The 13,565-nt window shown below is 35.3% G+C and overlaps 2 protein-coding genes and 1 non-coding gene across 21 annotated transcripts; 1 reads left to right on the top strand and 2 right to left on the bottom strand.

The window, feature by feature from the left end:
- The first annotated feature begins 2,739 nt into the window (after positions 1-2,739).
- On the top strand, positions 2,740-2,811 carry TRNAP-AGG (transfer RNA proline (anticodon AGG)). The gene has a single exon. It is a non-coding gene; the product is annotated as a tRNA-Pro (tRNA).
- Positions 2,812-3,240: 429 nt separating this feature from the next.
- Positions 3,241-4,200, bottom strand: LOC105799799 (polyubiquitin 11). Its single transcript, XM_012630549.2, has one exon. The coding sequence runs from the start codon at positions 4,067-4,069 to the stop codon at positions 3,380-3,382; it is 690 nt and encodes a 229-aa protein (XP_012486003.1). The 5' UTR covers positions 4,070-4,200; the 3' UTR covers positions 3,241-3,379.
- A 1,533-nt stretch (positions 4,201-5,733) lies between these two features.
- LOC105799796 (probable E3 ubiquitin-protein ligase ZFP1) lies at positions 5,734-13,433 on the bottom strand. 19 transcript variants are annotated; one of them, XM_052620782.1, is made up of 10 exons: positions 12,142-13,260; positions 10,501-11,816; positions 9,857-9,904; positions 9,159-9,779; positions 8,482-8,630; positions 7,496-8,239; positions 7,012-7,424; positions 6,500-6,598; positions 6,276-6,413; positions 5,734-6,079 (listed from the first exon to the last, which is right to left on the bottom strand). In XM_052620782.1, the coding sequence occupies exons 5-10, from the start codon at positions 8,579-8,581 to the stop codon at positions 5,936-5,938; spliced, it is 1,638 nt and encodes a 545-aa protein (XP_052476742.1). In that variant the 5' UTR covers positions 8,582-8,630; positions 9,159-9,779; positions 9,857-9,904; positions 10,501-11,816; positions 12,142-13,260; the 3' UTR covers positions 5,734-5,935. The 19 variants fall into 19 exon arrangements, with proteins under 19 accessions (XP_052476742.1, XP_052476746.1, XP_052476743.1 ...); XM_052620786.1 differs by lacking the exons at positions 10,501-11,816; positions 12,142-13,260 and having other exon boundaries at positions 9,159-9,276; positions 9,352-9,471; positions 9,567-9,904; XM_052620783.1 differs by lacking the exons at positions 10,501-11,816; positions 12,142-13,260 and having other exon boundaries at positions 9,159-9,276; positions 9,364-9,471; positions 9,567-9,904.
- Positions 13,434-13,565: the final 132 nt, after the last annotated feature.

Raw genomic sequence — 13,565 nt, 5'->3', positions numbered from 1 at the left:
TTTCTAACATGGAATTTATTTATTACAATAATAATCTTATAAATAAAACAATTTAAGGTGAAAATCATGAAGAAGATTTATGAAGATTCAACTTTTCTCTTTTTTTCAACATTAACGTCTACTATATTCAGGTGGGTTGAAAAACTACAACTTGAGGTGTGAGAATCGGTGTCTTTAGGTTGATGCCTAGAATGGGCTTATTGTGTTTGAAGTTATGCTTTATGGCGAGCACGATTAAGGATATATAGGTGATTAGGATGAGGTCTTCGAGAAACAATAAGTGGAAGGTCATGTCGACAGCTCTACAACCAAATCCTAGTTCAATGGTGCGATAATAGAGGATGTGAAAATCAAGGAGTTTAATGTAACGGTTATTGGTGCTAGTGGTTGTGGGTGAAGGCAGGCCCAACACTCGACAAATTTGACAAGGACTAAGGAATAAGGAGAGATGTATTATAAAATTTATTATCTATAAAATAAAAAGGAAATGTTTGGATTTGGTTTAAGTCTTATTTGCGAGTTTTTTTGTAAATATTTTATTTATAAAATTAATATTTTAATAAATTTCATGTAAAAAAAGAGAAAATGAGTATTCATTTATTTATAATTTTGCATGTATTTTATCTTAAAATAAAATTTTTAAAATAATTTTTCATTTTAAAATTTTTAAAATTTAAGAAGACTAAATTGGCGTAATGTGTAAGTTGAGGGCTAAATTATTGATTGTTTCAGAATTAGGACTAAATTGATAGAATTTGTAAATATTAAAAGGCTAAATTTATTATTGTGCTAATAGAAAAGAGGTCATCGTTAGTGATTTAACAGAGGAGTAACTAAAATATTAAAATTTAACAATATTAGTGACTAAAATGGGGTGATCAAAATAGAAATATACTAATAATTAGGTTTACTCTAAATTTTATCAATTTTATTTATTTACCCACGTTGGACCTGTTTAATTAATCATTAAAGAAATCCAATTAACCTAACTAAATATTTTTATTTTTATTAATTTAATTTTTCTTAATATCTTCGATAAAAATATTTTATATAAATTTTCAATAAAAGATAGTGAAAATGATAAATAGATAATGTTATTTATAAATAAAGAATATGTTGAATAATTACTTTTTAAACTTAAATGTTTTAGGTTTACTTTTAATCTAGCCCATTAATTTTTTTGTTGAGTAAAATTTTTGAATCATTCTCTTCTTCGGGTAATTTTATTTTCTAAAATATTTAATACATAATCTAAAATAACATAAGTAAAATAAGCATACAAATATAAAATAAAATAAAATAAAAATTACATTTATCAAACTCTCTCATTAGATTACATATTTAATTGTGTTATTTTATTAAACAGAACCTTAATTTCATCATTATCATGTAAATCAAGAAATATTCCTTGGTGATTTTGATGTGATTTTATTCCCAACAATCACCGTATTTAAACCCCAAAATAAGTCACACGTAGATTCCAACCTAAAAACTTGTTTCATGTGGCAAGATGCCTAAAACAGGTATATTGAGTTGTTTTAATTACCAAAAGCCATGGTGAGGTGAGAACAAATATGAATTCTGGCAGTTGCTACATGCCAATGAAACATTTCCCTACAAACAAACCGAACAGCAATAATGATAGTAAAGACAGGAAAAAACACCCAAAGGGTATTTACTATTATTTAGTATCCAATTGCATGGTTTAGAAGTGCAAGGATTAGAAAAAGTAGCCTCAGCTTCATCAGCCAGTCAGTTGGCTATGGATTATTTTCCATGGAATTATCACTATCATACAGGCTGACAAAATGGTGATGTTGTATTCAACTTTCTTCCTGCATGGAAGCATATAGTGTCTGCAATCATGGAAGTAGACATATATCAGAAAGTGGAGAAGAAGAAAACCAGATGAAACAAACAATACAATTATTTAGTATCCAATTGCATGGTTTAGAAGTGCAAGGATTAGAAAAAGTAGCCTCAGCTTCATCAGCCAGTCAGTTGGCTATGGATTATTTTCCATGGAATTATCACTATCATACAGGCTGACAAAATGGTGATGTTGTATTCAACTTTCTTCCTGCATGGAAGCATATAGTGTCTGCAATCATGGAAGTAGACATATATCAGAAAGTGGAGAAGAAGAAAACCAGATGAAACAAACAATACAATATTAATAGGTTTCAATGGTATGATTTAAGAAAGGTGGCCAATACCTTGGTGGGCCGGCAACTACAAGTAAACATGGTATTTTATTTTATTTTTAAAATGGCTGGCAACTTCACACCAAAACCTGATGAAAAAGGACCTGATAGGGGCAATGCCTGAAACTAAATCGCCCTGGAAAACATTACTCTATATTGTTAAATATACGTATAAAACAAAGACCAAAGCAACTAAACTATGAATGGATCTCTTTTCAGTTATATCATATATATATTTTATGTACTTGGAGCAAAATAAGTTCATGGCTTAAAATTCCGAAGAGAATGAACGCAAATAAGTGGACTTTTTAGATCATTATTCTCCAATGGAGGAGACTTAGTTCAATCAACATCATAACATTAAGCATTGTAATAAGTTACAAAGAATGCAACTGCAAACCATCTCCATTGACATCTTCAGAAAATATAATCATATCCGAAGTGAAGAAATGGATTAATAATTTAAGTTACTATATCAATAGACATAAGCCTATATGTCAGGCATATAATGAACCCAAAACAAAGAGCCACAGCAGGGCATTTGGTCTAGTGGTATGATTCTCGCTTAGGGTGCGAGAGGTCCCGAGTTCAATTCTCGGAATGCCCCGTGCTTTGGTCGTCTTGCTTTTGGGTCAGTGTTAGACATATGGTTGAACCAGGGGAGAGCCTAGCTTTTTATCTGAAGTTGAAACCATACACAAATTATTACTGGAGATGTTGTCAGTTTTGTTTAAAGTGAGCATTAATAATTGGAAAGACCACTATGTAACAACTACTTCAAACTTCCATTCAACGCATTAACTTAACATCTTTTTTATCAACTAGATTTCACACTTCCAACGCATGCCCGGAAATAGAAGAGAAACACACCGTGAACAAAGCCCAACATTAAATTTCAGTTATCATATAAACCAGATTCTCTGATTTGTCTGTATTTAACCATATTAGGATTTAACAGAGAGACAAGCAGGGCCTCCCTTGTTAAAGGCATTAATGTTCAACTTATTTGCTATTTCCATGGTTCGAAGAGTTCCAATGGAAAAGAAAACCAAACTTTTTATTCCAGAGGAGAAGTAAAAGTATTACAAAGGGGACAAGACCCAGAAATCCAAGTTAGAAAGACACACGAGCACTTTAAAACTTGAAACCAAGGCAAGATGGTTGTGTTAGAATAATCAGTGGCCACCACGGAGACGAAGAACAAGGTGAAGGGTAGACTCTTTCTGAATGTTATAATCAGCCAAAGTCCTCCCATCTTCCAATTGTTTGCCGGCAAAGATGAGCCTTTGCTGATCAGGTGGGATTCCTTCCTTATCCTGAATCTTTGCCTTAACATTGTCAATGGTATCGGAGCTTTCAACCTCCAAGGTGATTGTTTTGCCGGTCAAAGTCTTGACAAAAATCTGCATCCCTCCACGAAGCCTCAAAACAAGGTGAAGGGTGGATTCCTTTTGGATATTATAATCAGCCAAGGTCCTCCCATCTTCCAATTGTTTGCCAGCGAAGATCAAACGCTGTTGGTCAGGTGGGATGCCTTCCTTGTCTTGAATCTTGGCCTTAACGTTGTCGATGGTGTCGGAACTCTCGACTTCGAGGGTGATGGTCTTGCCGGTTAAGGTTTTGACAAAGATTTGCATGCCCCCACGAAGGCGTAAGACGAGGTGGAGGGTGGATTCTTTCTGGATGTTATAATCGGCAAGGGTCCGACCGTCTTCGAGCTGTTTGCCAGCGAAAATGAGACGCTGCTGGTCGGGTGGGATCCCTTCCTTGTCTTGGATCTTGGCCTTGACGTTGTCGATGGTGTCGGAGCTTTCGACCTCGAGTGTTATGGTCTTGCCGGTAAGGGTTTTCACAAAGATCTGCATCTTCTTCAAAGGGAAATATGGGTTTGTAGAGATGATTTGAATTTGGTTGGGGAATGGAATTAGATTGAAGATGAGGGGATGTCTATATAGGCGAGGAGTGGAGGTGGGTGACCCATTCCCTAAGGAAATATCCGGAGAACACCAGAAAGTTAATTGTGGGTCATATAAGTCGGCTTAACTTTTAACCCTTAGCCGCTCTCTCCATTGTCCTTTTCCTTTTTAACGGCCATATTATAATTTAAGTATTTAATTAATTTAGGAAAACTAATCATTTTCAAGTGGTTTATTTTAAATAATATAACTTATTTTAAATATAAAATAATATTTTAATATTTTTTATTAATTTAATTAGGGTTTAAACAATAAAATAGATGTAGAATTGATAAAAGTAATAAATATGCCTTATAAAATTAAAATGTATAATAATAAATAAAGTAAAATTTTGATTGAGTGATAAATTTATAGTTTTACAAACCCAGTTAGCATGAATTTAAATCTCTATTTTTTATAGTTTTTTAAATAAAAAAATTTAAGCGGATGACTTGATAATGAATTTCAGGTCGAAGTGACTAATCCGATTTATTTTTCACATTCATAGGAGTTCGTCTATGTTTTTGCTGTACGAATATGACATTTTTTGAAAATTTCTATTTTGGCATTTCTAATTTCTGGAGTTTTTAGCCCCGATCAGAAAGGATTAAAAAAAACTTTTAGTTATGAATAGGGTATAGAACCAATGGTAATATAACTTATTCTAAAAATGAAATGATATTTTAGTATGGTGTTCCATTAAGATAATAAATGGAATTTCATTTATCTAGCAAACAATAACCTGCTACAAAAAGACAAATAGGAAAGTCCTATACAGGCAAATATAGCAAGAAACTATACAAGCTAACTATCATCAATAGGACCCCAATTGGAACAAAGTTGGATGTTAATATCATCAATCATATTTACATGTTTAATTCGCGGACTTTTTAATCTTCAACGGAACAAGGCTTACCAGTGTGAATATATGTATTTCCAGCCGATTTAAAGATGACAACCCAATTTAACTCCTGATCCCATGACGCAACAGTTCTACTAATATAATTTTATCTCCCAAACCTTCCTAGAAAAGTCACATTCAAAGAAAATATAATATTTAGATCCAGACACACTAGAAGTATCAATATTAAAATATGTTGTTAATCTCAAATTTTGAAATTTAATCTCTTAGCCCTAATTTATCCTTTCTCCATTATTTCCTTTGATAGCAGAAGAAAGTTATGAACATTGTAATTCACGAGACCAATTAAAATGAAATACAATTATTCTAACGTACAAAACCGTCCAGCTTCACGAATAAACCAAGTGGATGTTGATGAACGCAACTTCCAAGTTTCTGCCTGCTTTCTTTTATTTATTCCATTTAGCTTTGGCCAAAAGAAAAGGATAAGACCTAACTTAAGCCAAGGGATCCAAGGACACTTTTTTCTTCACACCACTTGTGTCATCCATACACGCCACTGAACACAACGCAACTGAATAGATTCATATATATACCAACACAATGTCAACTGAAAAAAAAAATAAACAAAAGAAAAGCTAGTCTTTGCGGGCATTGGTTTTCTCATACCATATGCTGAAGCTGAACCACAATCACTCACGAGCAATTTGGGTGATGAAATCAACATATGAAATTTAAACATAATCCAACACTGGGCTCTACATATTTGAGATAGAAGGCAAACAAATGGGTTTAAAATTAATCTAACATTCCCCCTTTTTCTTTTACAAATTTCCCTAAACAATGTCATTTTGTTTGAGCAAGTTTAACATACATATACAAGAATGATAAATGACAAGCCATTATAGAAGTCACTATTTTATATCATCGGCCACAGCCGAAGCTTTGCAGATCGGACATGTATTCTTCATCGACAACCACTTCTTGATACAAGGAACATGGTATTTATGACCACAAGTCTTTAATGCCCCAACCTCATCCATGTCCTTATACTCTTCCTGCATTTTGCAACATCAAAAGTACTTAGATGATTTGGTTAGCAGGACTAATGGGATCTTTGAAAAGAGCTAGCATACATTTCGATCACAAGTAGCAGACTATAATCAACAATCATTCACCAACTCTTCTTGATAATTCCATGGTTCCATACAACATAATCAATTATGTTTACGTTTCATACACTAAAATTCTTACCAGGCAGATCACACAAGAGCTTTCATCCTGGAATTGATCTGAAGAGCTGTAAATTGTTTCAGCCAAGCACTTAGATATCGAGTCTTCAGACAAGCCTGTATTAACACTCCCGATTCTTTCCCCTAGTGCAAGTAGTTCCTGCCCGAGAAATCGTCCAAGGTCATTTAAAACAAAACAAGAAAAGGAAAATAACAACATAATGGAAACAGGAAGTATGTACATACCTCGTAAGTCATGTTGTCTATGTCTAACCTCATATCTCTATGCTGATCAAACATATTTCTAGATCCATAAAAGGCGGAGCGGTCAACAATCATAAAACCCTGCAGAATGAAGATAAACTATAAACATTACCTGATGACTCATTAAATCAGCAAAATTGGGTGGCAAGCTGATATATCATAAATGCTAATGAATACAATTTTTCCTGAATCTCAATTGCAAAACACTTGATATGAAGCATTTGGATACAATAGAATCATCAATACCTATAAACATAGATAATTACAGCCTGGTTATTAACGGAACAGGTCACTACCATTCACCAAAGAAGGGTACTTATGAAGCAATAAAGTCAGAGAAGTACACCAAGATGAAATAAATGGAACACTCTCAGAAGAAATGCAACGTGCTGAAAGCTATGTCAAATGAGTTTTCAAACTATTTTTAGAGGACATTTAAGTCCACCTCAATTGCTAATATGCAAATACGTAATTCATTCATAAACGGTAAATACCTCAGATGAAAATCGACCATGGAAAGCTGCATCATCAGCTAGAGATTGGTATCTATCATTAGATATCCTTGACCTCCCACTCCGCTCATTATTACGCCATGTTACAGCTGATAATGGCCGAGGATGCCTGGTTGAATAACTTTCAGAAACAACCTGCATCCCCTCTTCATGGGATGCAGCATGTCCCATGTGCACACTGCTGGAAGAGGCCCTGAAATTTGGGCTAGATCTCTGAAAATAATTTGTTCGAGCACCCCTTACAGATTGTGGTGAGTTGCCATGGAAACCCTGAGGAAGAACAGGATTTCTACCAGAAATGAAATTATGCTGAAGTCCCCCAACCTCAACAGAAGCATTTGTAGCATTACTACCACCCAGAAAGCGGTTTGTCTCATGAGTAAAAACATTTGAATCTGCAATTCACCAGCAACAGACTCAGAGATAATGAGAGATCAAAATCATAACACAAAATTATTCAACTAACCTGCAGCTGGAATCCTTCCATGACTAGGAGACATTCTCAAATGGCTCCAGTCCCTTGACATAGCATTAGAGCTCTGACCAGTGATATCCACTGAGCTAGAACATTCAACCGGGTGGCTTGTAAGGTAGGAAGTATTGCTTGACAAATGGGTCCTAACTAGGTTAGATTCAAGATCAAGTGCTGGACGGCTTCTCACATTCCGCATAGAACACTCACCCCTAATTGAGAGGCCATTGCCTCTACAGCTCGGGGGCATGGAAATATGATCCCAATACATGTGCTGAGGATCTACATTAGGTTTCTCTTGCCAAAAGTCAGAAGATAAAGGAATATCAGATGAACTTCCAGCACCAGCATATCTGCTTGATCCACCCCTCTCACAGACTGAAGGAACTCCCGGGCTTTTTCGCTTGTGAGTTCCTCTTCCACTGCTCATTGGGAGATCAACAAGACCGCCTTCAATTCCTTGGAAAGTCTGCCTATCATAATTGGAAGAAGATGCATGATGCATGTAGTTCTCAGGAGCAGAACCAAAGGTTCTAGGCGCAGATGAATGCAGAAAAAGATCATGAGATGGGCCTGAAGTGTCAAGCTGGTAGCGTGGAGCTTCAACATTATGGCTTGAGGTAGCAAAACCACTTGACCTAGGCATGGAATTCCAGTGAGAAGAAAACTGCACCGCATCAACAGGCATATTTTCTACTGGGTAGAAGAATGAAACATGTTCTGTAGAGCTTGACCTCGCTGTGGAACAAAGCAAGAAAAAATACCCATTAGAACAATAGCTAGGTACAAACAGAGGATGCCACGAGGCAGGAAAATCCAAAACCTAGGCCCAACTCTCTAGATAGGGGAATACGATAAGTTGAACCCATACAACCATGCAAACATGTTTTCATGCTATAAATCAATATAAATTTGTCATTGACATCAACCCTTTTCCCTTAAAATAAAAGGCAAAAGTAGAGGCAATAAAATAACAATACCTATATTTGCGTAAGGTTGCTCTACATGCAAATGATTCCTGCCCTGCTCAGGTTCACTCTCAAACATTTGGGATGTGCCAAATAAATGTCTATGCCCCATAACAGTCACTTAAAAGGAAAAGAATAAATGTCTCAGAAGAAGAGTAAACCTGCAAAAGGAAAAACAGATCAAATACATAGAAGAGGAGCTATATTTAACTTCCAATGACAGGAAATAATTAAAACAAAGGATGTGTTAACTGTCCCCATTACATTTTCACAAGCAAAATACACTGATGCTAATGCATTTCATTTCTTATCAAGAACTTCCATAAGTCTAACACAAAAATTATCATGTTTTGGATCTCACATATCGGCAGCAAAATGAAGAAAAATGCAACAACAAGAATTACATTTTTAGTTGTATCCCAAATTAGTTGCCACTGAAGCTGAAAATAAAGGTACCCAATTTTCTTTTCCTACCCACAACTGTTTAATCCATTTAAAAGAGAAGACAGTTTTACCATGCTATTAAAACTCCAAAAGATGAGAATTACACATAACCTTATAAATATCAATCTCTTGAAACAAATAACAACAGACCATAGATGTAAAATTTCTAAATGCATCAGGAAGACACTCCAGCATCCACTAGACAAGCACAGGCACAAGCACAAACTGATACGTGAAAAAGTCACCTAGGCTAGAACTTCAACAACCATAAGAAATTTTCTACTTTGGCCCATCAAATCCAAATTGTGCATAATGAACAGTAAGTCACGTGTGAGTTGATTCTTAGGAGTAGGACAAAGTGAGCTGCAAAAAAGGAATTAAATGCTTAGGGTGTGTTTTGCAGTAGGCTTTCACACAGTAATTTAACAGCCCTAATACCAAGTACGCAACTATGGTCTTCTTATAAACTGGCGTGCCAGCCATGGTCCTGCCTCTTGCACTTATCTGGTTATACATTTCTCCCCTCTCCGAAAAATTGGAGAGGGCATTCGTCATATTCTGGGGCAAGAAACAAAGAAGGAAAAGGTGAATGCAAGATAGATAACACTAGATTGTAATTACATACAGACTTTGAATTGGTCGCTAGTACTAACCTATAACCCCAATGCAATAGTACCTTAGATTGAGGCTAGAGAAACCACTAGAAGCAGGATTATACATCAGGACATCACCCGGAATTGATTTATAACTCAGCAGATGTATGTGATGAAAGTGATAATCACTTATCCAAGAATGGATATAAAGATTGTGAAGTCACAGTAACAGCAGAAGAATAAGGCCTCGTACTCCAGTCATGAAATTAGTAACTGAATGAATATAGAAAAGTAAGTCCTGTCTCTCTTTGGTTCAGTAAAAGAGATGAAATCAATTCGTATAAAGTAACCTTCATGACACTGAACTTCCAGTCCGTAAGAGAGGGACAAAAACCTATCTATTATGAAAATAAGTTAGAAGAATAAAAAAACAATAAGATAGTAAAGAAATGATTTAAAGTACAATGTAAGCTTTTAACAGATAGAAAACTGATAAACTTGGAACATTAATCTGTAGTAAAAGAAAGCATCCTCAAAGAAATTGAAGAGGCGGTATAGGAGATAAACTACAATTTTGAAATTATTCATCTCCATAAGGAACTAAGTCAAATGCCATGGGGATGTATAAATTGTTTATTGAAGAGGAAAGTTCAGTAATTAGACAACATGTTTAATATACATGAAAGCGAGCATGGATTTCCATCTGTAAGAGAGTAAATATAGTCTGCTGTGATTATAGCTGCTTTTTCCAATTAATCAATCAGTAAGAGAGTAACCTTTGCCAAAAGAACGTAGAAGTATCGTTTAAAACCAATAAATTATATTTTCTTGATATAAATCACCAAATTAAAGGAAATAAACAGAAAACAGGAATGTCTACGATATAATTGAAAAGTAGGCGACACTAACAGTCACCATTGCTAATGTAAGATTCCTATCCATTGAAAATATATTTAGATTCAAAATGAAAGGTCTAGACTGATTCCTACAGTACCTTCTTATTATGTAACATTTGAAGTAGAGATGAAGTGGTTACATATTAGTATCTCATATATTGTGCCTCACAATGTCTTTCTGAAATCTTTCAAGGTTAAACAATTAGGTGAGTATCAACAAAAAATTATGAGCTAGTATTATGTACATTCGTTAAAGAACTCTGCCAAAAATAGTGAAATGGTTCACCAGGAAGCTTTACTAATACAAATCAGGGGGAAGATATTACCCGAGAAATAAAAAAAAGGCTTCAAAATGTGTGAATAAACTCCTTAGAAAGAGGCACATATAATAAAGCCTACAAAGCAACATGGAGAATCTTACAAAACCCAGCTCCAGTGATTTCTCTTCAATACTGAGCATCAGAAAGGCCATATCAGACGCACCATATCTTAATCCAAACTTAACAAACATTCAGCTCTCCTGTCAAGATGGTTCACTGCCTTGCATCTTGAGAGTAACAATCTTCAGTTTTGGCTTAAGTAAGCGTCTAAGCCACTACATGCAAGTACAAGTCAGCCCTCCGCCTCAATAAAATATGTGAACCTGATGCCATCAGACCTTTAAATGTTTGCATAATTGTCCCTCCTCCGAGGCATCTAGACGCATGATTTCAACTGCTAAATTTTTTCAACCCCTAAGGTTTTTACTACATTCACTGACAAGCAATGTAAGACAGTTCCCATCACTTGCCTGTTAATGGTCATCATCCTGGCATCCAATTTTTCCAAGTCTTAAGTCTCCATAAACAGAATGTAATGGGTGTCCAGCAGATAATACTAAGCTTAATCTTCAGCAATGTCATCACAAGGCCTACACTATAAATCAACCTATCAGCAGAAACAGTAGAATGGTTGAATATAAGGAACTGTAAAGGCCATGAAGATGACCCCAGCAAGCTTTAGGGGATTCTTAGGTCATTACATCTTAGAACTACACAGCACGAGACACTATTATCAATTCCTTAATGTCAGTCACTCCCTAAACCTCCTGTGACACCCTACAACAAGCATCGAGCATGCTAACACATGGGTAAAATATAATGGATTTAAGATAATGGCATGACTACAATCGTTCACCCCCCCACCCTTTAATCATTTTCAATGCAATCTCCAGATCCTGGAGTGGAAAGATCCTGATGTCAAAGTGAATTCCGATTGAACAAGGTCTAAGAGTTCTGCAAATTGGTAGCTCTAAACCATTTACTTGTTCTCCGTGTATAACAGCTGACATAAACAGTCCAAAGTGAGTGCATATGAACCTAATAAGAAGATATAGGAATTTTCCCCTTCAGTTGCCAAATTGACCAATGCTTTCCTGCGACAACATTTGCAATTCAGAAAATAGTAACAAGAAAGATCACTACTAAGCTGTTAACAACTCCAGAAAGGTTTCTATGCATGGATAATCCAAAGGAATGCTCAACATGCAACAGAAACTATCTGCAACTGGGAGAACATAGATAAAATCAAGGGAATTAAGAAAGGAAATATAAGTAAAGTGAAGGTGCTGCAAGACATGACAAGGATGAGTATGATGGAAAGTTAAGGAATGAAAACAGAGGCTAGACACACTACACCTAAAAGCTGATAGCAATAAGATTATGGAAACATATTGTGCGGAGATAGAGGAAACCTCATACCTTCAGATATAGACTGGCTGTCGTTCCAAAACTGGCATACATATTAGTATTTAGGCTCAGGGGCAAAATCAAGATCAGTGCAAGAATGAAACGCCAAGTGAATGACCTGCATAAGAAAACATCTAAACCTAGTTGCTGCTAAGGAAACCAAGAGAAAACTATATCCAACCCTATCCATTATAGCATCCAACAAGAAGTTGTTGGACATGCTAGAAGGAAGGTATGACGTATTCATCTACAAACTTGAATCTGAACCACAAAGATTGAAAGTCAATTTCTCATGTTACAGCAGCCCTAGGGGGAGCAGCTTACAATAACCATTTTCTATTTCTTTTTATAAACTAAATCTTTAAACCAACATTGACAGCATCAATGTGCTGGACAAAAGAATAAAATTGAGAGGTTAAGCCTATCACAGATATCGTGCAAGCAAACATTTGAGATTCAAAATCAGGAAAGCAAATTAGTATTGCACGATAGAGGATGCAATATGCCAAAAAGCCCAATTCTTTTCCCTTGATTTTTTTGCATTGAACCCATTGCAGGACATCGGAAAAGGTTGTCCAATTATATACTGGGTAACATCTCATATGTCAAAGCACTCCCCTTGAAAAATATGACTATGAACTCTTGTATCAGTTTTAAAACCCTTATTATCACAATTCTTAGAACAAAAGGCAGAAAACCGGACTTGGAATTACTTCCTACAAACAGAGTTTCTGTTTAAATACGGTCACAGCAACAAAATCTCTACAACAATCAGATCAAAATTATAGCAACTGATCATCCTTTTAAGTCAAGCCAAGTCAAAAAATCAATGATCAACAATGAAATATATCAAGCCGATGATGATGGCCATCGCAAAGATAACGAATTTAGAACTAGGAAACTGATTTTGATGGCAATTATTTTTCTTGGATATCTCTAATAAATAAAAAAATTTAAGAGAATCTAAGATTAAGGGGAAAAAAACTGAAACCATTAACAGATTAACATGCAAAATCAAGAAACAAATTAAATCAACCAAACGAACAATAATCAAACCTCAGATAAACAAAAATTTCATGATCAAGGTAGGTTTAAAAGAATCAACTAACAAAGTCATCAACCAAAATAAAAGAAAAGGGAAAACCCACCTCGATTTTTTTCGATGAAATTCTGAGAGAAATAGTAGAATTATAACTTATAAAGGAAAAAAAGGTGGAAAAATAGGGAAATCTTATGTTTGGGACAACGAAGAAAGGCAAGGAAATAAAGGGTTTGGGTGGTCTGGCCTTGTTCAGAATAAGAGTAGGCCCAAATCACCCGCCCAAAATCTCTATATATAAAAAAGGAAGATACAAAAGACCTTCCTTATGTTGCCACCTAGCACTATTCTCTTTGCTTTTCTCCTTTTCGCGTTTTACAAAAATATTGTAAATGTT

Source organism: Gossypium raimondii, chromosome 9 (assembly GCF_025698545.1).
Source record: "Gossypium raimondii isolate GPD5lz chromosome 9, ASM2569854v1, whole genome shotgun sequence".
Classification (NCBI taxonomy): Eukaryota; Viridiplantae; Streptophyta; class Magnoliopsida; order Malvales; family Malvaceae; genus Gossypium; species Gossypium raimondii.
The sequence above is the reverse complement of the archived record's forward strand: the minus strand, read 5'-3'. Positions and strand labels throughout refer to the sequence as shown.